Genomic DNA, 23,721 nt, shown 5'->3' with positions numbered 1-23,721 from the left:
GAAAATGCATGGTTTTGCACTTTGGTAGTAGAAATAAACGTGCAGACTATTTTCTAAATGGGGAGAAAATCCAAAAATCTGAGAGGCAAAGGAACTTGGGGGTCCTTGCGCAGAACATTCTGAAAGTTAACTTGCAGGTTGAATTGGTGGTGAGGAAGGCAAATGCAATGTTAGCATTCATTTCAAGAGGTCTGAAATATAAGAGCAGGGATGTGATGCTGAGGCTTTGTAAGGCACTGAACGAGGCCTCACCTTGAATATTGTGAACAGTTTTGGGTCCCTCATCTTAGAAAAGATGTGCTGACAGTGCAGAGGGTTCAGAGGAGGTTAGCAAAGATGATTCCAGGAATGAAAGGGTTATCATACAAGGAACGTTTGATGGCTGTGGGTCTGTACTCGCTGGAATTTAGAAGAATGAGGGGGGATCTTATTGAAACCTTTCAAATGTTGAAAGGACTAGACAGAGTAGATGTGGAAAGGATGTTTCCCATGGTGGGAGAGTCCAGGACAAGAGGGCACAGACTCAGGGTAGAGGGGCATCCGTCGGAAACAGATGCAGAGAAATTTCTTTAGCCAGAGGGTGGTGAAATTGTGGAATTTGTTACCATAGGCATCTGTGGAGGCCAGGTCGTTGGGTGTACTTAAGGCAGAGATTGATAGGTTCTTGATTGGACATGGCATCAAAGGTAACGGGGAGAAGGCTGAGGAGGGGAAAATGTGATCAGCCATGATTGAATGGTGGAGTCGACTCGATGGGCCAAATGGCCTAATTCTGCTCCTATGTCTTATAAACAGACTCTATCTCAGCCTTTCAGTATTTGGCAGGTTTCTCTGGGATTTCCCCCACCCCCTGTCATTATTCTAAACTCCAGTGAGTGCAGTCCTCGAGCCATCAAACACTTGCTTTTAATGCAGATGGACCCCAGGAATTCTTTAGTGCAGGTGGATTTGGAAGTTATCTTGGAGACCGCACTGATTCCCGGTTTGTTAGTCTATTGGGTCCAGTGCCCTGGTCTGTCTGGGGCCATATGGGCTGGGCGTGCACTCTGACACAGTCAGTAATCTGACTGCCCCGCTGATCTCTTCACTAATAGATGTCCTGGGTTAATGTTTCTTCAGTTTACCAGCTGATCTCTTAACTCTTCGGTGGGTTAACCTTTGGACACAGCCCCGGCTCTCTCTGCCCCTTAGTCGTCTGTCTTTTTCGTGGCAGTAGTAGTCAGCAGCCGGATCCCAGCTGGTAAGGTCTATCAATTTCTGAGTCTCGTTGCCTCGCTGTTCTCAATATTCAGGATCGCTGTGGGCCAAACCTGCGTGCTGTCACTCTGCAAGTATCCTCAGTACCAGAATCAGTCCTGCATTACAATCTGCACCCCTTTGACTCCACAGAGTGAACTGGAGCAGGACTCCAGTAGCTTTACCATGATGTTGCTGGGACTTGAGGTCCTGAGTGACAGGGAAGGGTTAAACAGGTTCGGACTTTATTCCCTGGAGTGTAGGAGAATGAGGGGAGATCTGACAGAGGTATACAAAATTATGAGGGGTATGGATGGGGTAAATGCAGGCGGTTTCTACTGAGGTTGGGTGAGACTAGAACTAGAGGTCATGGGTTAAGGGTGAAAGGTGAAATGTTTCAGGGGAACCTGAGGGGGAGTCCTCACTCAGAGGGTGGAGAGAGTGTGTAATGAGCTGCCAGCGGAAGCGATGGATGTGATTTTGATTTCAGTGTTGCAGAGAAATTTGGAGTGGTACATGGATGGTAGGGGTAAGGAGGGCTATGGTCAGAGTGCAGGTCGATGGGACTGGTAGAGTAACAGTTCAGCATGGACTAGATGGGCTGAAAGGCCTGTTTCTGTGCTGTCCCCTGTGTTAGATTCCTGAAGCGCTTGTATCCTGAAGGTTGAGCACTGGCACCACTTTGGCCCCGGGTGTTAATTCTTCCATATGAACTGTTTAAAACTGGGTAAGAGCAGCATCTTGCAGTAGTGACAGGACTGTGACAGGACTGTGCCGTGAAGCAGTTTCAGAATCCGGTCTGCGTTATGTGACATGAAATCTGCAGTAGCAGTAATATTAGAAATGAGATTAGCTTTGTTTGTCACATGTACAGTAGAATGTGTTATCTGTGTCAACAACCTTAACAGTCCGAGATTTGCTGGGGGCAGCCTGCAAGTGTTACCACTCTTCCAGCACCAACACAGCGTTCCCACAAGGTACTTAACTCTCTTCCATGTTTGGTACGTGAAGGGAGACCGGAGCACCCAGAGGAAACCCGTGCAATCACAGGGAGAACATACAAACTCCTCAGACAACGATGGGAATTGAACCCAGAGGAAACCCGTGTGATCACAGGGAGAACAGACAAACTCCTCACAGACAGCAGTGGGATTTGAACCTTGATTCCTGGCGCTATAAAGCGTTACATTAACCACTGCACCACCATACCGCCCACTCAGTTTGTATATAAAAAAAAACTGACCTCTAACATCTGAAATGTTAACACACTCAACATTTCAAGAACAGCTTCTTCCCCTCCACCTGAATGAACAATCAACCCATGAACATGACCTCACTCTTTTCTTTCTGCACTATTTAATTTAATATTTAAAACGTATTTATTGTAATTTATATTTTTTAATTGTGCATTAAACTGTACAGCTACCACAAAGCAACAAATTTCATGACACATATCAGTGATTCTGACATACTTTCCTACAATCAACCTGTAACGATTCCACCCCACCTGCCCCCCTCCCCACCCCCTGCCATTTGAACCTCAGGGCAAACTGTGTACACAGTAATGAAGAGGGCAAACAAGACAATGATTCAAAACTAGATGCTAAAGAGGCAAGGGGTAGAGTTATAGGTTGGAAAATGTGGCATCTCCACCGGGAAGGGGATGTGAGAAAGGTAATCAGTTCAGAAGTTTGACACCAGTGATAGGAAACATTGTTAACAGCTTAGACTGCAAGGAAACAGACCATCTCTTCCCCCCAGAGTTTGTAAGTGTTAAAAGTTATTACAAGTTACGATAAGAATATTATATATTGCTCTGTGCCACTGCTACAAAATTATGAATTTCACAATGAATGTCAGAGATAAACAAGATGCTGACGTTGAATGTACTTTGAGTCGAGCATCGCTCAGACCCAATGGTGAAGGGTTGGGTGCCACGGTTAGCGTGACGCTGTTACAGCTCAGGGTGCTGGAGTTCAATTCCGGCGTTCTCTAAGAAAGTTGGTATGTTCTTCCCATGTGTGTGTGGGTTTCCTCCCACAGTCCACAGACATAGCAGTTAGTGATTTAACTGGTCATTGTAAATTGCCCTGTGGTCAGGCTCGGGTGAAATGGGTGAGTGGCTGGACTGGTCAGTTCCACGTTTTATCTCTACGTAAAATGAAATAAAATACACCCAGCTGTCCAATGGCACTGTAGCTGGACCTGCAGTGTTTGTGCCCAGGTGTTATGGATGTCTTTTGACACCACGTAACTTGGCCCAACTCCCTGCCAGCCCTTGAACATACTGAGCTCTTTTCCTCTTCCTTCCTTGCACAGATTGGGGAGCATGTCCTAAGGTTCTCTCCGAGGCACAGATCCGGTCTCTTCCTGCGCTCCTTGGGGTTTGAATCCAGATAGCAGCCATGTCTGACGCTGTTGAGATCAGTCCCAGTCAGCCGGAGACATCACCTACAAAAGTGTCTAAAAAGGAGAAAAAACGAGGTAAGATAATTCAGGATTGTTTAATGTCATTTCCTATGTGCAAGGGTAAAGGAGAACAAAATAATTTTTATTCCAGATCTGATGCAGCGCAAAAAAAAACAGATAAAGTACACAGTGATAAAAATACACACACAGATAGAAATGAGTTGGTTTATATACATTACAAACAAGAGACAATCTGCAGATGCTGGAAATCTGAGCAGCACACACATGCTGCAGGAACCCAGCTGGCCAGGCAGCTTCTATGGAAAAGAGTGTAGTCGACATTTCAGGCCGAAACCCTTCATCAGGACTGGAGCAAAAAAGATGAGGAGTTTGAGAAGGCCCCACATCTGCTCTCAGGATGAGGCTTTTTATTCCTGGGCAAAGGAAATGTCCTTCTTCAAAGAAAGAAGCTTCCCTTCCTCCACCATTTACACTGCCCTTAACCACATCTCTTCCATTTCATGCATGTCTTCCCTCATCCCATCCTCCCATGACTCCCTTGTCCAGTCGTCCCTCCCCACTGATCTCCCTCCTGGCACTTACCTTTGCAAGCAGAAGAAGTGCTCCACCTGCCCCTACACCTCCTCCATCACTACCATTCAGGTCCCCAAACCGTCCTTCAAGGTGAGGTGACATTTCACCTGTGAGTGTTGGGGTGACATAATGCATGTTCGGAAAGTGACACTAGTCTGAACATAAGGTGACTGTCGGGAAATAATAAAATAGTGGTGGAGGTGTTGATCAGCTTTACAGCATGGGGAAAGTAGATGTTTCCGAGCCTGGTGGTCCTGGTGTGGATGCTACGTAGCCTCCTCCCTGATGGGAGTGGGACAAATAGTCCATGAGCAGGAAGGGTGGAATCCTTCATGTTACTGGCCCTTTTCCAGCACCTTTCTGTATATTTGTCTTTGATAGTGGGTAAGCTGGTGTCAGTGATGTGTTGGCAGTTTGGACTATCCATAGACTTTCCTGGTGTTAATCAGTCACCTACGCAGCGTGGAAAAGGACAATCGGGTTGACTTGTCCACACTGACTTCAAATTACAACTGTTCCCACAACCTTTGGACTCACTTTCAGGTCTCTTCATCTTGTGTTGTTGATGTTTATGTATTATTATTTTGTTGCTTTTTGAATTGGCACAGTTTGTTGTCATTTCATTGATTCTCTTGTGTGTGTTGGCATTTACTGTGAATGCCTGCAAGGTGAGTCTCCGGATTTTTGTGGTGATCTACATGTACTTTGATAAAGTTACTTCGAAGATGCCCACCTTACTCAGCCCATTGTGTCTGTATTTTCCCTCTGAGCTAAGGGTTCCCGACCTTTTTTATGCCATGGCCCCTTACCAATAACTGAGGGGGGGGTTCTGTGAACCCTGTTCTAAACCCTTCCTATTCATATATAGTACCTCTATTCGTCTATACCTACATGTATTTATATTTGTATACATGTACATCTTTTAACCAATGCAATTATACCTGTGCCTACCACTTCCTGTAACCTCATTGAGTGCTGACCGCCCTCTGGGTGAAGATATTTGTCCGGGTGGGAGGGGGAGGGATTTAATTGGAAAGCCTCATTTTTAAACCCATACGCTCCAGTTCTCAATTCCCCATCACTGGGGTGGGGTGGTGGGTGGTGGAATACCGAGTTCATTCACCCCATCTGTGCCCCTCATGTTTTTTTACACTCTACAAGGTCACCGTCAGTCTTCTGCAATCCAAGGAATAAAGTTCTAGCCCAGCCGACCTCTCCTGTGGTCCTCAACAGCATCCTCAAATCTTTCTGCACTCTTGGGAGCTCAATAGTACCTTGAGGAACACACACAAAATGCTGGAGGAACTCAGCATGTCAGGCAGCATCAATGGAAATAAATAAACAGTTAATGTTTCTGGCCAAGACCCTTCATCACGATTGGTATCTTTCCTGGAACGAACTGACCAGAATGGGCTACAGTATTCCAAATGTGGCCTCACCAATATCTTGTACAACTGCAACATCCCAACCTCTATACTCAATGCCCTGGTGAAGATCAGCATGTCAAAACTGTCTACCTGTGACACCACGTCCAGGGAAACTTCAGAACACAACGAGAGTCTGCGTTGAATTTGCGAGGCCCTTGTAAATCCCAAGGGTCAATTATTATTTGACAGAGTATCCTGTTCCCTTTTATCTCCTCCTGTCATCCCCTGCCACAGCTCTCGGGGACCACGTGCAGATTTCCTCCGGCAAGTTCTGGATTTAGGACAAGGGTGTTGCTGAGACTTGAGGACCTGGGTTACAGGGAAAGGTTAAATAGGATAGATCTTTATTCCCTGGAGCACAGGACAACGAGGGGAGATTTGATAGAGGTATACAAAATTATGAGGGTAAAATGCAAGAAGTCTTTTGCAATGGGATTGGCTGAGGCTAGAGCTAGAGGTCATGGGTTAAGAGTGAAGGGGAACATGAGGGAGATCTTCCCCACTCAGTGGCAAGAGGTTGGATGGATTTTTGCAAAGTAGGGGAATTAAGGGTTATGGGGAAAAGGCAGGTAGATGGAGCTCAGTCCATGTCCAGATCAGCCATGATCTTATTGAATGGCAAAGCAGACACAATGGGCCAGATGACTTACTCCTGCTCCTGTTTCTTATGTTCTTATGAGTGTGGAATGAGCTGCCAGTAGAAGTGATGGAAGCAGGTTTGATTGAAACACTCAGGAGAAATTTTGTAGGTACATGGATGGAAGTGGTCTGGAGGGCTATGGTCCAGATGCAAGTCGATGGGGCTGGTAGCATAACAGTTTGGCATGGACTAGATGGGCTGAAAGGCCTGTTTCTGTGCTGTAGTGGTCTAACTCTTCTGACCTGTGCACTCTCAGTTGTGGGACTCCCATCGAACTAAAGATGGCCTGTTGCTGATCGTCTCCAAATGCCCCTGAGCTTGAGTCCGCCACATCAGTGGGTCTAGAGTCCAAGGCTGGATAGGTCAAGGACAGACTGCCTCTTGAGGGATTTCTGAATCAATGGTGGCGCTGTCAATTACTAACTCAAGATTTTGCCGTCCCAGTGAAGGGTGTTGGCTTGATGTTTGATCTGCTCTGCTGCCCAACTTGCTGAGCTCCTCAGAATTTTGTGACTGTCAGTCTCTGTTGGAACAGTCCAGACGGCATTGCCTACAGGATCAGGTGGGGTTATAACAATCAGAAATGAGTATTGGTTTATTATTATTACATGTTCTGAGATAGCTACAAAGTTTTTTTGTTTTGTGGGCCATCTACACAGATCACCCCATTGATCGAGGTGGTTTAAAAGAGGTCAGGTATAACATTGTTATGGGAATTGCAGTGCAACAGGTGGGCAAAGTGCACCGAGGTTGATTGGGAGAAAGAGCAGCTCATCTCTTAGCGAATGAGCTCTGTTCACAAGTCTGATAACAGCAGAGTCCTTGAGCCCGGTGCCAAGTGCTTCAGGCGCTTGTATCTTCTGCCAGCTGGAATGGAGAATGACAGGACGGGAGGGGTCGGGGGGTCCAAAGACAGCAGGAAGTGCACATGGGCTCAGTATAGAGGTGGCTTGATTTCGTGATGGACTGTGTCCACGACTCGAAACTCCAAGTGAGCTCTGCCCAAGATTGCACAAAATTATCTTCAGTTCTGGTGCCTGGAAAGGAGATCTTTAGAAACATACAACAGAGAAGCACACAAAAGCTACAGGCCCTTCGGCCCACAATTCTGTGCCGAACATGTGCTTTGGAAATTACCTAGGGTTACCCAAGGCTCTCTACTTTTCTAAGCTCCACGTGCCTATCCAGGAGTCTCTTAAAAGACCCTATCGTATCCGCCTCCATCACCGCCGCCGGCAGCCCATTCCACGCACTCTCCACCCTCTGCGTATTAAAAAAAATAATAACACTTAATCCTGACATCTCATTTGTACCTAATTCTAAGCACCTTAAAACTGTGCCCTCTTGTGTTAGCCATTTCAGCCCTGGGAAAAAGCCTCTAGATATCCACATGATCAATGGCTCTCATCATCTTATACACCTCTATCAGGTCACCTCATCCTCCTTCGTTCCTTCTCATAAGGCATGCTCCCCAGTCCAGGCAACCACCTTGTAAATCTCCTCTGCACCCTTTCTATGGTTTCCACGTCCTTCCTGTAGAGAGGAGACTGGAATTGAACACAGTACTCCAAGTGGGGTCTGACCTGGGTCCTATATAGCTGCAACATTACCTCTCAGTTCTTAAATTCAATCCCATGGTTGATGAAGGCCAATGCACTGTATGCCCTCTTAACCACAGAGTCAACCTGCGCAGCGGCTTTGAGTGTCCTATGGACTCAGACCCCAAGATCCCTCTGATCCTCCACACTGCCAAGAGCCTTACCATTAATACTATATTCTGCCATCATATTTGACCTACCAAAATGAACCAGTTCACACTTATCTGGGTTGAACTCCATCTGCCACTTCTCAGCCCAGTTTTACATCCTATCAGTGTCCCGTTGTAACGTCTGACAGCCCTCCACACTATCCATAACACCCCCAACCTTTGTGTCATCAGCAAATTTACTAACCCATCCCCCCACTTCCTCATCCAGGTCATTTATAAAAAATCACAAAGAGTAGGGGTCCCAGAACAGATCCCTGAGGCACACCACTAGTCACTGGCCTCCATGCAGAATATGACCCATCTACAACCACTCTTTGCCTTCTGTGGGCAAGCCAATTCTGGATCCTCAAAGCAAGGTCTCCTTGGATCCCACGCCTCCTTACTTTCTCAATAAGCCTTGCATGGGGTACCTTATCAAATGCCTTGCTGAAATCCATATACACTGTATCTACTGCTCTGCCTTCAATGTGTTTAGTCACATCCTCAAAAACTCTTCCTTGGCTGAGCCCCAGATAAAGTTAACCCATTTATACTCACCCCAGAGTCATCAATTTTAAACCAGAACCAAGGGTGAAAATCAGGTCTGCCACATAAGGTCTGGGAGAGTTCCTAGTTGTCAGCACTAGTCTATTAACACTTATGCATTGAGACAGTTCCCTCTACCTTAACCCAATCACATCTTGCTACATCTTGTTCTGCCAGGAGTGGCAATAAAGAGCTTTCCTCTGACAATCCCTCTCTCTACTTTGTCCTCCAATCACCTCAGAATTGTACCCTCTCTTATTAAGCTTTTCGCCAGGTCTGACTGTCCACTTTATCTGTGCCTCTTGTCATCTTGTACACCTCGGTCATGTCATCCTCATTCTCCTTCGCTCCCAAGAGAAAAGCCCGAGCTCGCTCAGCCTATCCTCAAACGTGCTTTCCCATCCAGGCAGCAGCCCTGATGAGTAGGTCTCGGCCTGTTTACTCTTTTCCTGGTCTGCTGAGTTCCTCTGGCATCTTGTGTACATTGCTTTGGATTTCCAGCATCAGATTTTCTCGTGTTTGAGCATCGACACCCTCTCCGAAGTTTCAACATCCTTCCTATAATGAAATCAGAGCTGAACACATATCCCAAGTGTGGTCTAACCAGAGTGTTATAATTATCTGCCATGCTGAGCAAGATCCCAGATTCAGTGCCTTGTATATCTTGGAAGTGTTCATCTATGGAGGGGTTGTGGGCAGATGTGAACTAGATGGTTACGGTAAACCCAAGTATTACTGGAAGTTTACAAATGGAACTTGGTCCAAAAGTCACTAATTTACCGCTGACACAGGAACTCAAAACCTCCAATGTCCAATAACGGCCAGGACCTACCTGCAATATACACATTGCAACACCAGCTCGGGAGAGCAGCACCACAATAGCTGGCCCAACAGAACTCATCGCAAGCAGTTTAACTACAGTACAACAGATCACAAACACAAGATCCAGGTGATGCTGAAAATCCAGAGTAACACACACAAAATGTGATCTCTCATTTTAGACCCCTTCTCCTCTCCGGGAGATGATGTCCCCACCTCCAGCCTATCAGGGTTCAGGAGATTTCTCAGAAATCTCTCCCTCATCCTTCCCCGTGACAGAATACTTGCCTAGCTGACGTGATCTCTCCTCGTACAACTGTCCCCTTCCTGGAAGCAGATGCAAGAGATTCTGCAGATTCTGGAAATCCAGAGCAACACACTGAAAATGCTGGAGGAACTCAGCAGATCAGGGAGCGTCTACGGAGGGGAATAAAGAGGCGATGTTTTGGGCTGAGACCCTTTGCCAGGACTGCATTAGATATTGAAGACTTGACATGACTTGACATGGAAAAATGGAGGGCTATGTCAGAGGTAAAGGTGAGATTGATCTTAGAGTAGGTTAAAGATCAACATATTTTGGGCCAAAGGGCCTGTAATGTGCTGAACTGTTATATTTCAAAAAAAAAATTGGAGCTTAAATTTTACTTTTTAGTTTAAACCCTTGTGACTTGGACCCAGCGTAAAGATGGGCCAGTTTGCCAAAAGACAATTGAACAACGTGGCAAGGCTGCAAGGTGCCACCTAGTGGTAGAGTTACTGAAAGCAGATAGCAGATCCGTTCCTGCTTTACCTGGTGGGGGAGGGGGATTCACCGTGGTCAGACACAGCCTTGTTCTGCTGTGGCAAAGCCCAGAAATTTCACTGATCACAAACAACAAAGCTGGAATGATATTACAGTTCATTCGAAAACCCTGCCTTGGCTAAGCCCGAGATAAAGTTATACTCGCTCCAGAGTTGTCAGTTTTAAAACCAGAACCACGGATGAACAATCAGGGTCTGTGAGAGCTCTAGTTATCAGCACGGGTCTATTAACACTTATGCATTGAGACAGTTCCCTCTACCTTAACCCAATCACATCTTGCTGGGGCAGCTGTTCTGCATAGAACAGTACAGGCCCTTTGGCCCACAGTGTGTACCCTGCACTGAATGCTAATCTATTCTAAATTCATTCTAACCCTTTCCTCCCATATATGCACATGGATGATAGAAGGGCTATCTTACGAGTCTCTTACGTGTCCGTAATGCTTGCGTATCTATCTATCCACTCTCATTCTTTTAAATTTAGAGACACAGCATGGAAAAGCCCTTCTGGCCCAATGACCCCCACCACCCAGAAACCCACCAATTTAACCGCAGCCTAATCACAGGACAATTTACAATTAACCGATACATCTTTAGACCGAGAGAGGAAAGCAGAGCAGCCAAACCACTCCACATGGTTCACAGGGAGAACGTACAAGCTCTGGAATTGAACTCTGAATTGCCCCGAGCTACAACAGCGTCGCACTAACTACCATGGCGCCCTTTATCGTGTCCCGTTATACACCTTTATCAAGCCACCTCTCATCCGCCTTCCCTCAACCCGTCCACAAAGAACAAGATGTCAGCTCTCATGTGGAAAGATGAGGGAGAGATTTCTGAGAAATGTCCTGAACCCTGATAGAGTTGGACAGTCAGACCAGGTGAGAAGCTTAATATGAGAGGGTACGATTCTAAGGTGATTGGAGGACAAAGTAGAGGGATTGTCAGAGGAAAGTTCTTTATCACCACTCCTGGCAGAACGGTTCATGCACCTGCCACTCTTTCTAGAGGCAGGAAAATGGAGAGTTATGCAGAATAAAATAGCAATTACTTTTTTTTTAATTTTATTTTTATTTGGATAAGGAATTCACAATTATCATGTACTTTTTTCACACATATAACCTTTTCCATTTTTTTATATGTACAAAACCACAATTATTTATACATTCTTAAGTAGACATTGAGATGATATATAAGGAAAATAAACATTTAAATAGATAATTATGTACTGTGATAAATCTAACCTATTAGGCTAAGTAATGAAATTAGTTGTTAAGAAAAATGGTAATAATAGTTTCCATACAACCAATTTACAATAAAATTTTAAACACCATGAGATTTGGTGCTACTCCCATCTGTGCAAAACAAATATTTATAATGTATGTGGTACTGCTTAATCAAAGAAAGATATTTAATTGCAAAGTGACTGATAGTCCACAACACTCGAAGGCCATCGGAAAGCCCAGGTGTAGCATTATTCAGCTGCTCAACAGCCCTCGTGAAGAAGCTGCTTTACAGTCTCACTGTCTTGGGGAAGATGTTTCTGTATCTCTGACCAGATGGCAGGAGATTGAACAGGCAGTGCCCATGATGGGATGGGTCTTAATGTAAGTGTGCTGTTGACATTGAGAGTTGTAGATTGTCTCCAGGTCCAGCACTTGAGTCCCAGTATGTGCTGGACTGTCCTAATCACCCGCTGGAGTGCTTTGTGATCTGTCTTGTTGCAGCTAGAGCACCACACGGTCATTCCGTATCTCACTGTGCTCTCTGTCACACGTCAATAAAGTTTGTATGTGGGAAGGATTAGATTGCTCATAAGGTGAGCACAAAGTCATGGACTGGAGGTCCTGAACTGAACGTTCTCCATTTCTTTCAAAGCAATACATCTTGAGTTTAATGCAGTTGTTTCTGAGCATCTCTTCACCCACCCTTTGGTAAAACTTTAGTTGGGGCAAGGGTTCAGTGGGTGGGGGGGGGTGCAGAAGCAGCCGAGCATTGAGCTTACTGGAGACGTGTCCACCCCGTGGAAGTGTTGGGCTCACAATTGGCTGTTTCTCCCAGGTCCAGAGAAGACCGAGGAGTTTCTCTTGGCGAGGTTCAAAGGTGATGGGATTCGCTACAAAGCTAAGATCATCGGTATTGATGACGTGACGGATGCCCGAGGGGACCAAATGTGTCAGGATTCGATGATGAAATTGAAGGTAACGTTAGTGCCTTTAACTCCAGGGGTGAAGGGATGACTGTGATCAACTGTTAAGTGGTGGCCGGGGGGGGGGGCGGGGGGGCGCGGGGTGGGAATAAGGCGTCACGAATCCCATCCATGTCTCAGTGCTGGGACAACTCTCCTGAGGGAGGCAGAAACTTGCTTTAACATGTAATCGGGCGCATTTCTTCTAAAGTCAAGGTCATTGTCAGCCTTGTGTTATCCACCATCAGGTTTAGCAATGGTTATTACCCTACAACCATCAGGCTCCTGATCGATCGTGGCTAACCTCACTCACTTCAACTCCGAACTGATTCCACGACATACAGGCTCACTTTACAGCTCACGGTCTCAGTATTATCTTTTAGTCATAGTCATAGTCATACTTTATTGATCCCGGGGGAAATTGGTTTTCGTTACAGTTGCACCATAAATAATAAATAGTAATAGAACCATAAATAGTTAAATAGTAATATGTAAATTATGCCAGTAAGTTATGAAATAAGTCCAGGACCAGCCTATCGGCTCAGGGTGTCTGACCCTCCAAGGGAGGAGTTGTAAAGTTTGATGGCCACAGGCAGGAATGACTTCCTATGACGCTCTGTGCTGCATCTCGGTGGAATGAGTCTCTGGCTGAATATACTCCTGTGCCCACCCAGTACATTATGTAGTGGATGGGAGACATTGACCAAGATAGCATGCGACTTAGACAGCATCCTCTTTTCAGACACCACCGTCAGAGAGTCCAGTTCCATCCCCACAACATCACTGGCCTTACGAATGAGCTTGTTGATTCTACTGGTGTCTGTTACCCTCAGCCTGCTGCCCCAGCACACAACAGCAAACATGATAGCACTGGCCACCACAGACTCGTAGAACATCCTCAGCATCATCCGGCAGATGTTAAAGGACCTCAGTCTCCTCAGGAAATAGAGACGGCTCTGACCCTTCTTGTAGACAGCCTCAGTGTTCTTAGACCAGTCCAGTTTATTGTCAATTCGTATCCCCAGGTATTTGTAATCCTCCACCATGTCCACACTGACCCCCGGATGGAAACAAGGGTCACCGGTACCTTAGCTCGGTTTGTCATCTTTTGCACATTGGTTGTTTGTCAGTCTTTGTGTATAGATTTTCATAAATTCTATTGTATTTATTTCAGAATCAGAATCTGGTTTATTATCACTGGCATGTGTCGTGAAGTTTGTTACCTTAGCAGCAGCAGTTCAAAGCAATACAGAATATAGAAGAAGAGGGAAAAATAATAAATAAATCAATTGCAGAAGAGGTATATTGAATAGATCAAAAATCATGCAAAAAACAGAAATAATGTATATTAAAAATGCTTCTAGGAAAATGAATTTCAAGGTGGTATATGGTGGTTCTGCTACTTTGATGTGCACGAGTACACGTGAGCACTATGGGCAGGTAGCAACAGATGAGCAGCTTTCACAGCAAAAGCATAACTATTTCCAAGAAACACAACAAAGAAAGAGGCCACTTGGAATTGGTTTATTATTATCTCATGTACTGAGAAACAGTGAAAAAGCTTGTCCTGCATCCTGTTCGTACGGGTCAAATCATTCCACAGTGCATTGAGGTAGAACAGGGGAAAATGATAATTCAGAATCGGGTTCAATATCACTGGCGTATGTCGTGAAATTTCTTGTTTTGCAGCAGCAGTCTGTTGTAATTTATAGTTTATTATGTATTGCAATAAGGTAAGTATGTACAGTATTTGTTCATTTACGATGTGGGTGATCATGGTCTTCCATCTGTCGACCATGTTTGTCCTTGGCAGATTTTACTACGGAAGTGGTTTGCCATTGCCACCTCCTGAGCAGTGTCTTTACAAGACAGGTGACCCCAGCCATTATCAATGCATTCTTAGAGATTGTCTGCCTGGCGTCAGCGTCGCATAACCAGGACTTGTGACGTGCACTGGCTGCTCATACGACCATCCACCGTCGGTTCCCACGGCTTCCTTTGACCATGATCCGGGGGGGGGGGGGAGGTGCTAAGCAGGTGCTACACCTTGCCCAAGGGTGACCTGCAGGTCAGCGGAGGGACGGAGTGCCCTACATAGAAACACTACAGCACGATACAGGCCCTTTGGCCCACGATGCTGTGCCGAACATGTCCTTTTGGAGTTACCTGGGGTTACCCTCTATTTTTCTGAGCTCCATTACACCTCGTTTGGTAGGGACGTATTTCCACCCTGTCACCTGGTATGCTGTATACGAACTAAATAAGCAGGGCGAAAAGAGCAGAATAAAGTGTTGCAGAAAGTGCAGACAGGCAGCAACAGTGCAAGGTGATTCATGGATTTTTAGCCATATAATCATATAACAATTACAGCACGGAAACAGGCCATCTCGGCCCTTCTAGTCCATGCTGAACGCTACTCTCACCTAGTCTCACCGACCTGCACTCAGCCCATAACCCTCCATTCCTTTCCTGTCCATATATCTATCCAATTTAACTTTAAATGACAACATAGAACCTGCCTCAACCACTTCTGCTGGAAGCTCGTTCCACACAGCCACCACTCTCTGAGTAAAGAAGTTTCCCCTCATGTTACCCCTAAACTTTTGCCCTTTAACTCTCAAGTCATGTCCTCTTGTTTGAATCTCCCCCACTCTCAATGGATAAAGCCTGTCCACGTTTTTGCTGGTGGGTGCAAGAGTTGAGTGGGTAGAAGGAGGCAGTTGTTCCTGAACCTGGCGGTGTGGGGCTTCAGGATTCTGTATCTCGTGTCCAACGGGAGCTGTGAGAAGATGGCGTGGCCCGGATATTGCTGTGAGACGGTGGGGAGGGATACGTTGGGCAGAGTCCAGCATTCTCTGCAGCTTGCCTTCCCGCACGTTCGAGCTGCTGTACCAGGCCATGATGCAGCCAGCTAAGGTATTTCAGCAGCACATCTGTGACCCTGGCTAACTCCGCAATTGTAATCTGCAGGGCATAGCAGTAGCTGGTCGGGCTCAAGGACAGCACAAGCAGAGGATCTGGTTAACCATCTCCCTGTCTGGGATAAAGCTGATCGATGAAAAAACAGGCGTGAGTATCATTCTACAGTCATCTGACTGTACGTGTGTGCAACCAAACAAAGCAGACCACGGTGCTCCCACAAAACATGCATCACACACACAGCAGAAGAACAAAATATTACCACATTTGTAACAAAATCTAATTCAAAATGCATGTAAACAGTGAACAGCTCACTGTCCGAGTGACGAGACCTCGGTGGTGACAGGGTGTTCACTAGTCTCACAGCCTGAGGGAACAATCTGTTACCCAGTCTGACAGCCCTAGTCCTGATGCTCCTGTACCTCCTCCCTGACAGTAGGTAGTGGGATCCTCAACAACACTCCTGGTAAATGTCACAAGTTGGGGACGGGGGAAACCCCAGTGATCCTCTCGGCAGGTTTTCCTGTGAAGACCTCCTGCAGGGTCTTGCGGCTTCCACACAATGATGCAGCCAGACAGGACACTCTTGACCATGCTCCATCATGTGTGAAAGTTGTTGGAGTGGGGACGGGCAGCCTTGCAAGGCTCAGTCTCCTCAAAGCACAGGTGCTGATGTGTGTTGGGGGTCCAGGTTAGACCGCCCGTTATGTGCACACCGAGAAACTTCGTGCTCTTCACTCAGAGTCGTTGATGTGCAATGGAGAGTGGCCGACCTACAGCTCCCTAAAGTCCACAATCCTCGCTCTTGTCTTGTATATGTTGAGACTCAACAAGTTGTGCACACACATTCTGATAATTCTCCAGGTTCACTCTGGTCCAGTCTGTGGTTGTAGAAAGCCCCGTAGCATTCAACCATTGCCAGCACCCTGTGCGACCAAACCTGCCCAGTAGAACAGCAGTGAGGAGGAATTTCTTTAGCCAGCAGGTGGTGAATCTGAGACATTCATTGCTACGGACCGCTGTTAAATAACGTGGGTTGTTGGGTGGCGTGGCTCACTGGGCCAGACGGGCTTGTCCCTGACTAAATAAAAATAAAAAGGTGACCATGGGGGTGGTAAACACAAAATAACCTGCAGATGTTGGGGACAAAGCAACACTCACAACCATGGGGGTGATCTGTAAATAGGTTTTACCCCATCAGAGAGGCCTGGTCCTTGCAGTTTGACCAGAACGGCCAAGGACATGAGGGCATGCAAACTGAAATAATGGTTTCCAGTACCTTTTTGATTTCTAACCAATGTGAAAAGGTTGTCTCCCACTCTGGCAGCCAGCTACATGAGTGAACTTGCTCCTTCCCATGACATGTTGATGACAGGAAAAAGCCTCTGACTATCCACACGATCAATGCCTCTCATCATCTTATACACCTCTATCAGGTCACCTCTCATCTTCCGTCGCTCCAAGGAGAAAAGGCCGAGTTCACTCAACCTGTCTTCATAAGGCGTGTTCCCCAATCCAGACAACATCCTTGTAAATCTCCTCTGCACTCTCTCTATAGTACCCACATCCTTCCTGTAGAACTGGACGCAGTACTCCAAGTGGGGTCTAATCAAGGTCTTGTATGTAGAAATTTGCAGAAGCTTTTGGCGTATAAAATCTCTGCAGATTCCTAATGAAGTACCGGACCCAAAAAGCAGCTGTTGGTGCGGTAGTGGGCAGAGCTGGCCAGAGTTAAGAGTTGAACCGGAGTTGGACAGATCTGTCTAGAAATATCAAAGAAAGGATGTACTGGTGTTGGAGAGGGTCCTGAGGAGGTGTGAAAGAATGATGCTGGGAGTGAAAGTGTTGAAGTATGAGGGTGGCTCTGGGCTGCACCCTCTGGGGTTTAGGAGAATGAGGAGTATCTCTTCGCTTGTATATTGAGCGGCCTAGGTGGAGTGGATGTGGAGAGGCTGTTTCCAGTGGTGGGAAAGTTCAGGACCGGGGGTAGAGCCTCAGAATATAAGGACATTCCTTTAGGACAGATATAAGGTGAAATTCCTTCAGCCAAAGGATGGTGAATCCGAGGTTGCAGGAGTTAGATAAATGGGTGACTGTCAGGGAAGGGAAGGGAAGAGCTCAGATAGTAGAGAGCTCCCCTGTGGCCATCCCCCTCAGTAATCGTCATCTCGTTTTGGATGCTGTTGAGGGGGGTGACCTGACAGAGGACGACCACAGCGATCGGGTCTCTGGCACTGAGCCTGGTTCTGTGGCGTGGTGCAGAAGGGAGAGAGGAAGATGAGGAATGCGGTAGTCATAGTGAGGGGAACAGACAGGAGGTTCTGTCAGCCTGATAGAGATACCCGCATGGTGTGCTGCCTCCCAGGTGCCAGGGTACGGGATGTCTCGGATTGGGTGCAGAATATTCTGAAGGGAGAGTGTGATCAGCCAATGACATAGGTAGAAAAAGGGAGGAGGTCCTGAAGAGAGAATTCAGGGAGTTGGGTAGGAAGCTGAAAGGCAGGACCTCCAGGGTTCTAATCTCAGGATTGCTGCCTGTGCCACGTGCTAACGAGCTCAAGAATAGCATGATCAGGCATATTAGTGCGTGGCTGAGAGACTGGTGTAGGGGGCAGGGATTCAGATTCCTGGATCACTGGGGCATCTTCTGAGGGAGGTACGACCCAAACAAAAAGGACGGGTTACACCTGAACCCAAAGGGGTCCAATATCCTAGCCGGCCCATTTAATAGAGCCGTTAGGGAGGGTTTAAACTAATTTGGCAGGGAGATGGGAACCGGAGTGATAGGGTTGAGGAAGGGGAAACAGAAATAAATCACGGATAGCATGCAACAGAGATTATAGAAAGAACAGGCAGGAGATGAGGCTTAATCACAGCCAGTGGGGTGAGTTACAGGGCAATAGAGGCATTGTGCAGTTAAAACAGAAAGCAACAAATACTTGACTGAAAGTGTTGTATTTGAATGCACACAGCATAAGAAATAAAATGGACAATCTGGAAATTCAGCTACAGATTGGCAAGTATGATGTTGTGGCCATCTCTGAAACTTGACTAAAGGATGGCTGCCATTGGGAGCTGAACATCCAAGGATAAACAGTGTATCAGGAAGATAGGTTAGTAGGCAGAGGGGGTGGTGTGGCCCTGTGTATAAGAAATAATATTAAATCAATAGAAAAACGTCACATAGGATCAGAAGGTGTAGAGTCTCTATGGGTTGAGTGAAGAATGGCAAGGGTAAAAGGACCCTAATGGCAGTTGTATACAGGCCTCCAAACAGCAGCCCGGATGTGAATTACAAATTACAGCAGGAAATAGAAAAGGCGTGTCAGAAATACAATGTCATGATAATCATTGGGGATTTTAACATGAAAGTGGATTGGGAAAACTAGGTCAGTACTGGACCTCAAGAGAGAATTTGTAGAATGTCTAAGGGATGGCTTTTTAGAACAGCTTGTTGTTGAGCCCACTAGGGGATCAGCGTGCTGGATCGGATGTTGTGCAATGATCCAGAGGTGATAAGAGAGCTTAGGGTTAAGGAACCCTTTGGGAACAGCGATCACAATATAATCTAGTTCACATTGAAATTTGAGAGGGGAAAAATAAAATCCAATGTGTCAGTATTTCAGTGGAATAAGGGAAATTACAAAGGCATGAGAGGGGAACTGGCCAAAGTTGACTGGAAAGGGACATTTGCAGGAAGGACAGCAGAGCAGCAACGGCTGGATTTTCTGTGAAAAATGAGGGAAGTGAAAAACAAATATATTCCAAATAAGAAGAAATTTCAAAGGGAAGAAGGACACTACCATGGCTGACCAGTGAAGTCAGAGCCAAAGTAAAAGCAGAAGAGAGGGCATACAATGAAGCCAAAGCTAGTGGGAAGATAGAGGATTGGGAAGCTTTCAAAAACTTGTAGAAGGAAACTAAGGTCATTCAGAAGGGAAAGATGAATTATGAAAGGAAGCTGGTGACTAATATCAAAGAAGATACCAAAAGCTTTTTTAAGTATAGAAAGGTAAAAGAGAGTCAAGGGTAGATATAGGACCAATACAAAATGACGCTGGAGGTATTGTAATGAGAGATGCAGAGGAACTGAATGCATACTTTACATCAGTCTTCACAGTGGAAGACACTTGCAGTATACCAGACATTCAAGAGTATCAGGGAAGTGAAGTTTGAGCAGTGAAAATTACGACTGAGAAGGTGTTCAGGAAGTTTAATGGTCTGAGGGTGGATAAATCTCCTGGACCCGATGGGATGCACCCTCGGGTTCTGAAGGAAGTAGCTGGAGAGATTGTGGAGGCATTAACAATGATCTTTGAAGAATCGATAGATTCTGGCATTGTACTGGATGAATGGAAAATTGCAAATGTTACTCCGCTATTTAAGAAAGGTGGGAGGCAGCAGAAAGGAAACTCTAGACCTGTTAGTCGACATCAGTGGTTGGGAGTTGTTGGAATCGGTTGTTAGGGATGAGATTACAGAGTACCTGGAGGCACATGACAAGATAGGCCAAAGCCAGGATGATTTCCTGAAAGGAAAATTCTGCCTGACTAACCTACTGCAATTCCTTGAGGAAATTATAAGCAGGGTAGACAAAGGAGATGCAGTAGACGTAGTGAACTTGGATTTTCAGAAGGCCTTTGACAAGGTGCTGCACAGGAGGCTACTTAGCAAGATAAGAGCCCATGAAATTGCAGGGAAGTTATGAGCATGGGTGGAGCATTGGTTGGTTGGCAGAAAACAGAGAGTGGGAATAAAGGGATCCTATTCTGGCTGGCTGCCGGTTACCAGTAGAGTTCCACAGGGGTCATTGTTGGGACCACTGCTTTTTACGATGTATGTCAATGATTTGGACTACGGTATTAATGGATTTGTGGCTAAATTTGCCGATGATACAAAGATGGGTGGAGGAGCGGGTAGTGTTGAGGAAACAGAGAGCCTGCAGAGAGACTTAGATAGTTTAGGGGAATGGGCAAAGAAGTGGCAAATGAAATACAATGTTGGACAGTGTATGGTCATGCACTTTGGTGGAAGGAATAAACGGGCAGACTATTATTTAGATGGGGAGTGAATTCAAAATGCAGAGATGCAAAGGAACTTGGGAGTCTTTGTGAAAGATACCCTGAAGGTTAACCTCCAGGTTGATTCGGTTGTGAAGAAGGCTAATGCAATGTTGGCATTCATTTCTAGAGGTATAGAATATAAGAGCAGGGATGTGATGTTGAGGCTCTATAAGGAGTATTGTGTGCAGTTTTGGGCTCCTTAGTTTAGAAAGGATATACTGACATTGGAGAGGCTTCAGAGAAGATTCACGAGCATGATTCCAGGAATGAGAGGGTTACCATATGACGGCAGCTCTTGGGCTGTATTCCCTGGAGTTCAGGAAAATGAGGGGGGATCTCATAGAAACATTCCGAATGTTAAAAGGCCTGAACAGATTAGATATGGCAAAGTTATTTCCCACGGTAGGGGAGTCTAGGACAAGAGGGGACGACTTCAGGATTGAAGGCTGTCCATTTAGAAATGAGGTGCAAAGAAATTGCTTTAATCAGAGAGTGGTAAATCTGTGGAATTTGTTGCCACAAGTGGCTGTGGAGGCCAAGTCATTAGATGCATTTAAGGCAGAGATAGATAGGTTCTTGATTAGCCAGGGCATTAAAGGGTATGGGGAGAAGGCAGGGGAGTGGGGATGACTAGAAGAATTGGATCAGCCCATGATTGAATGGCAGAGCAGACTTGATGGGCCGAATAGCCTCCACCAACTCCTATATATTATGGTCTTATGAATTCATTTCCACAGATGGATATGGAAGCCAAGTCATTGGGAATCTTTAAAATGGAGGTGGATAGGTTCTTAATTAATAAGAGAGTCAAAGATTATGAGAATGGGTTTGAGGGGTAATATAAATCAGCCATGATGGAATGGCAGAGCAGAATCAATGGGCCGAATGGCCTAATTCTGCTCCTGTGTATTATGGAAATACAGTTCACTGACAAGCCTCAATCGCTTGATTTGGGAACGGCCTTGAACCACCTTTTCTCTGCAGGTGATTGAACACGAACACACCGTCAACAGGATCTCGTTCATCGCCCGTGATGTCACGGACAATCGTGCCTTTGGTTATGTGTGCGGCGCAGAGGGTCAGCACCAGTTCTTCGCCATCAAGACTGCCCAACAGGTACTGTGGAGGGAATGGGCAGTTGGTGTCCTGGGCCAGTGGGCAGTGGTGGACAATGCGTGCTTCAGTCTGTACTCTTCAGAACGATGGTCACCGCTTTGTTCTTCCCACCTGGCAGTAATTACCCCCTCAAGCTGGTATCCGGCTGCCACTTCCAAGACCACTTGGCCCAGAGTAGTCCTTCCTATGGTGGCAGATGGAGTTCAATCAAGGAAAATGAAGTGATACACTTTGGAAGGTCAAATTTGAAGTTCAAAGTACATGTTTGTCACCATATAGAACACTGAGATTCATTTTCTTGTGGGCATCCACAGTAAGTACAAAGAATCAATGAAAGAGCACACCCAACGGTATAGACAAGCAGCCAGTGTGCAAAAGACAACAAACTGCAAATATAAAAATAAAAAATATATATAAATAAGCAATAAATATTGGGAACATGAGGTAGAGTCCTTTTAAAGTTGTGGGAACAGTTCAGTGAGGGGCAGACCAATTCTTAACGACTGTTTTCGCTCATTCCTCTTTTAGTTGCTGTTTGCACGGTTTGGTTTTTTTTGCACGTGAGGTGGTTTGATGTTGATGTTTTTCTTTGAACAGGTTCCCTGGTTTTCTTTGTTTCGTGGTTGTCTGTGGGGAATTGAATCTTCGGGTTGTATACTGCATACGTACTTTGATAATAAATGTACTTCAAATTTTTTTTGAACTTTAAGTGAAGTTGTCCCCTTTTCACTTTTTTGGGCTCCTAATCTAAGATGTGCTGCCATTGCAGAGGGTCCAGAGGGGGTTTGCGAGAGTGATTCTGGTGATGAAAGGGTTAACATACAGTACTGTGCAAAATAAGTTGAACCGTGCAGATACAAAAAATAAATAAATAAATAATACTGGAAACACAAGTTGTAGAGTCCTTGAAAGTGAATCTATAGGTTGTGGAATCAGTTCAGTGTTGAGGTGAGTGAGATTATTTGTTGGTTTGTGAACCTGGTGGTGTGGGTCCTGAGGCTCCTGTATGGCAGCAGCAAGACGAGAGCACGGCCCGAATGGTGGGGGTCTCTGATGATGGATGCTGCTTTCTTGCATCAGTGCTCCATGTAGATGTGCTCAATGTGGGGAGGGCTTTACCCGTGATGGTAACATACAGGGTTAAAGGCAGGATTCTTGGCAGAGTGGAGGAACAGAGGGAGCTTGTGGTCCACGTCCATAGATCCCGAAAAGCCGCCACACGTGTTGTTAAGAAGGCACATGCTGTCTTGGTCTTCATTAGTCGGGGGGATGATCTTCAAAAGCCAAAAGGTAAGGTTGCAGCTCCGCAAAACCCTGGTTAGACCATGCCTGGAGTATTGTGTTCAGTTCTGCAAGTTCTGCAAGCCCCACTTTCGGAAGGATGTGGAGAGGCTGCAGAGGTTTCAGGATGCTGCCTGGATCAGAGAGCATGCCTTGTGAGGGTAGGTTGAGTGAGGGTAGGGCAGGTTGAGTGAGCATGCCTTGTGAGGGTAGGTTGAGTGAGGGTAGGGTAGGTTGAGTGAGCATGCCTTGTGAGGGTAGGTTGAGTGAGGGTAGGGCAGGTTGAGTGAGGGTAGGGCAGGTTGAGTGAGGGTAGGGTAGGTTGAGTGAGCATGCCTTGTGAGGGTAGGTTGAGTGAGGGTAGGGCAGGTTGAGTGAGGGTAGGGTAGGTTGAGTGAGGGTAGGGTAGGTTGAGTGAGCATGCCTTGTGAGGGTAGGTTGAGTGAGGGTAGGGCAGGTTGAGTGAGCATGCCTTGTGAGGGTAGGGCAGGTTGAGTGAGGGTAGGGCAGGTTGAGTGAGGGTAGGGCAGGTTGAGTGAGGGTAGGGCAGGTTGAGTGAGGGTAGGGTAGGTTGAGTGAGCTTGAGCTTCTCTCTGGAGCAAAGCTGACGACAGACATTTACCAGATGTTAAGAGGCATAGATCAAGTGGACAGTCAGACATTTTTCCCAGAGTGGAAATGGCAAATACGAGGGGTGTCATTTTAAGGTGATTTATGGGAAGAACGGAGGGGTGTCAGAGGGAGTTGTGTTACAGAGAATGGTGGTGGGGGGTGAAATGGCCTGCCAGGGTTGGTGGTGGAGGCAGATGTATTAGGGATGTTTCAGAGACTCTTGGATGATAGAAAATTGGAGGATGCTGTGGGAGGGAAGGGCTATATTGATCTTTAAAGTTAAAAGGTCGGCACAACATCGTGGGCTGAAGGGCCTGTGCTGT

General features: G+C 46.1%; 1 protein-coding gene across 5 annotated transcripts in view; it reads left to right on the top strand.

The window, feature by feature from the left end:
* Positions 1-23,721, top strand: part of dab2 (DAB adaptor protein 2) — a 114,285-nt gene that overhangs the window by 66,287 nt on the left and 24,277 nt on the right. For 3 of the 5 annotated variants that reach the window (XM_063049626.1, XM_063049629.1, XM_063049625.1), the window contains exons 2-5: positions 3,556-3,720; positions 12,281-12,420; positions 15,378-15,476; positions 21,374-21,505. In XM_063049626.1, the coding sequence (XP_062905696.1) occupies positions 3,642-3,720; positions 12,281-12,420; positions 15,378-15,476; positions 21,374-21,505 (450 nt within the window). In that variant the 5' untranslated portion in view covers positions 3,556-3,641. Of the gene's footprint in view, positions 1-1,198; positions 1,241-3,243; positions 3,352-3,555; positions 3,721-12,280; positions 12,421-15,377; positions 15,477-21,373; positions 21,506-23,721 lie in introns of those variants that run through there. The other 2 variants (XM_063049628.1, XM_063049627.1) reach the window with 2 other exon arrangements.

This window comes from Mobula hypostoma, chromosome 5 (genome assembly GCF_963921235.1).
Source record: "Mobula hypostoma chromosome 5, sMobHyp1.1, whole genome shotgun sequence".
In the NCBI taxonomy this organism is placed as follows: Eukaryota; Metazoa; Chordata; class Chondrichthyes; order Myliobatiformes; family Myliobatidae; genus Mobula; species Mobula hypostoma.
Note: the sequence above shows the minus strand (reverse complement) of the source record. Positions and strands in the feature narration are given on the sequence as shown.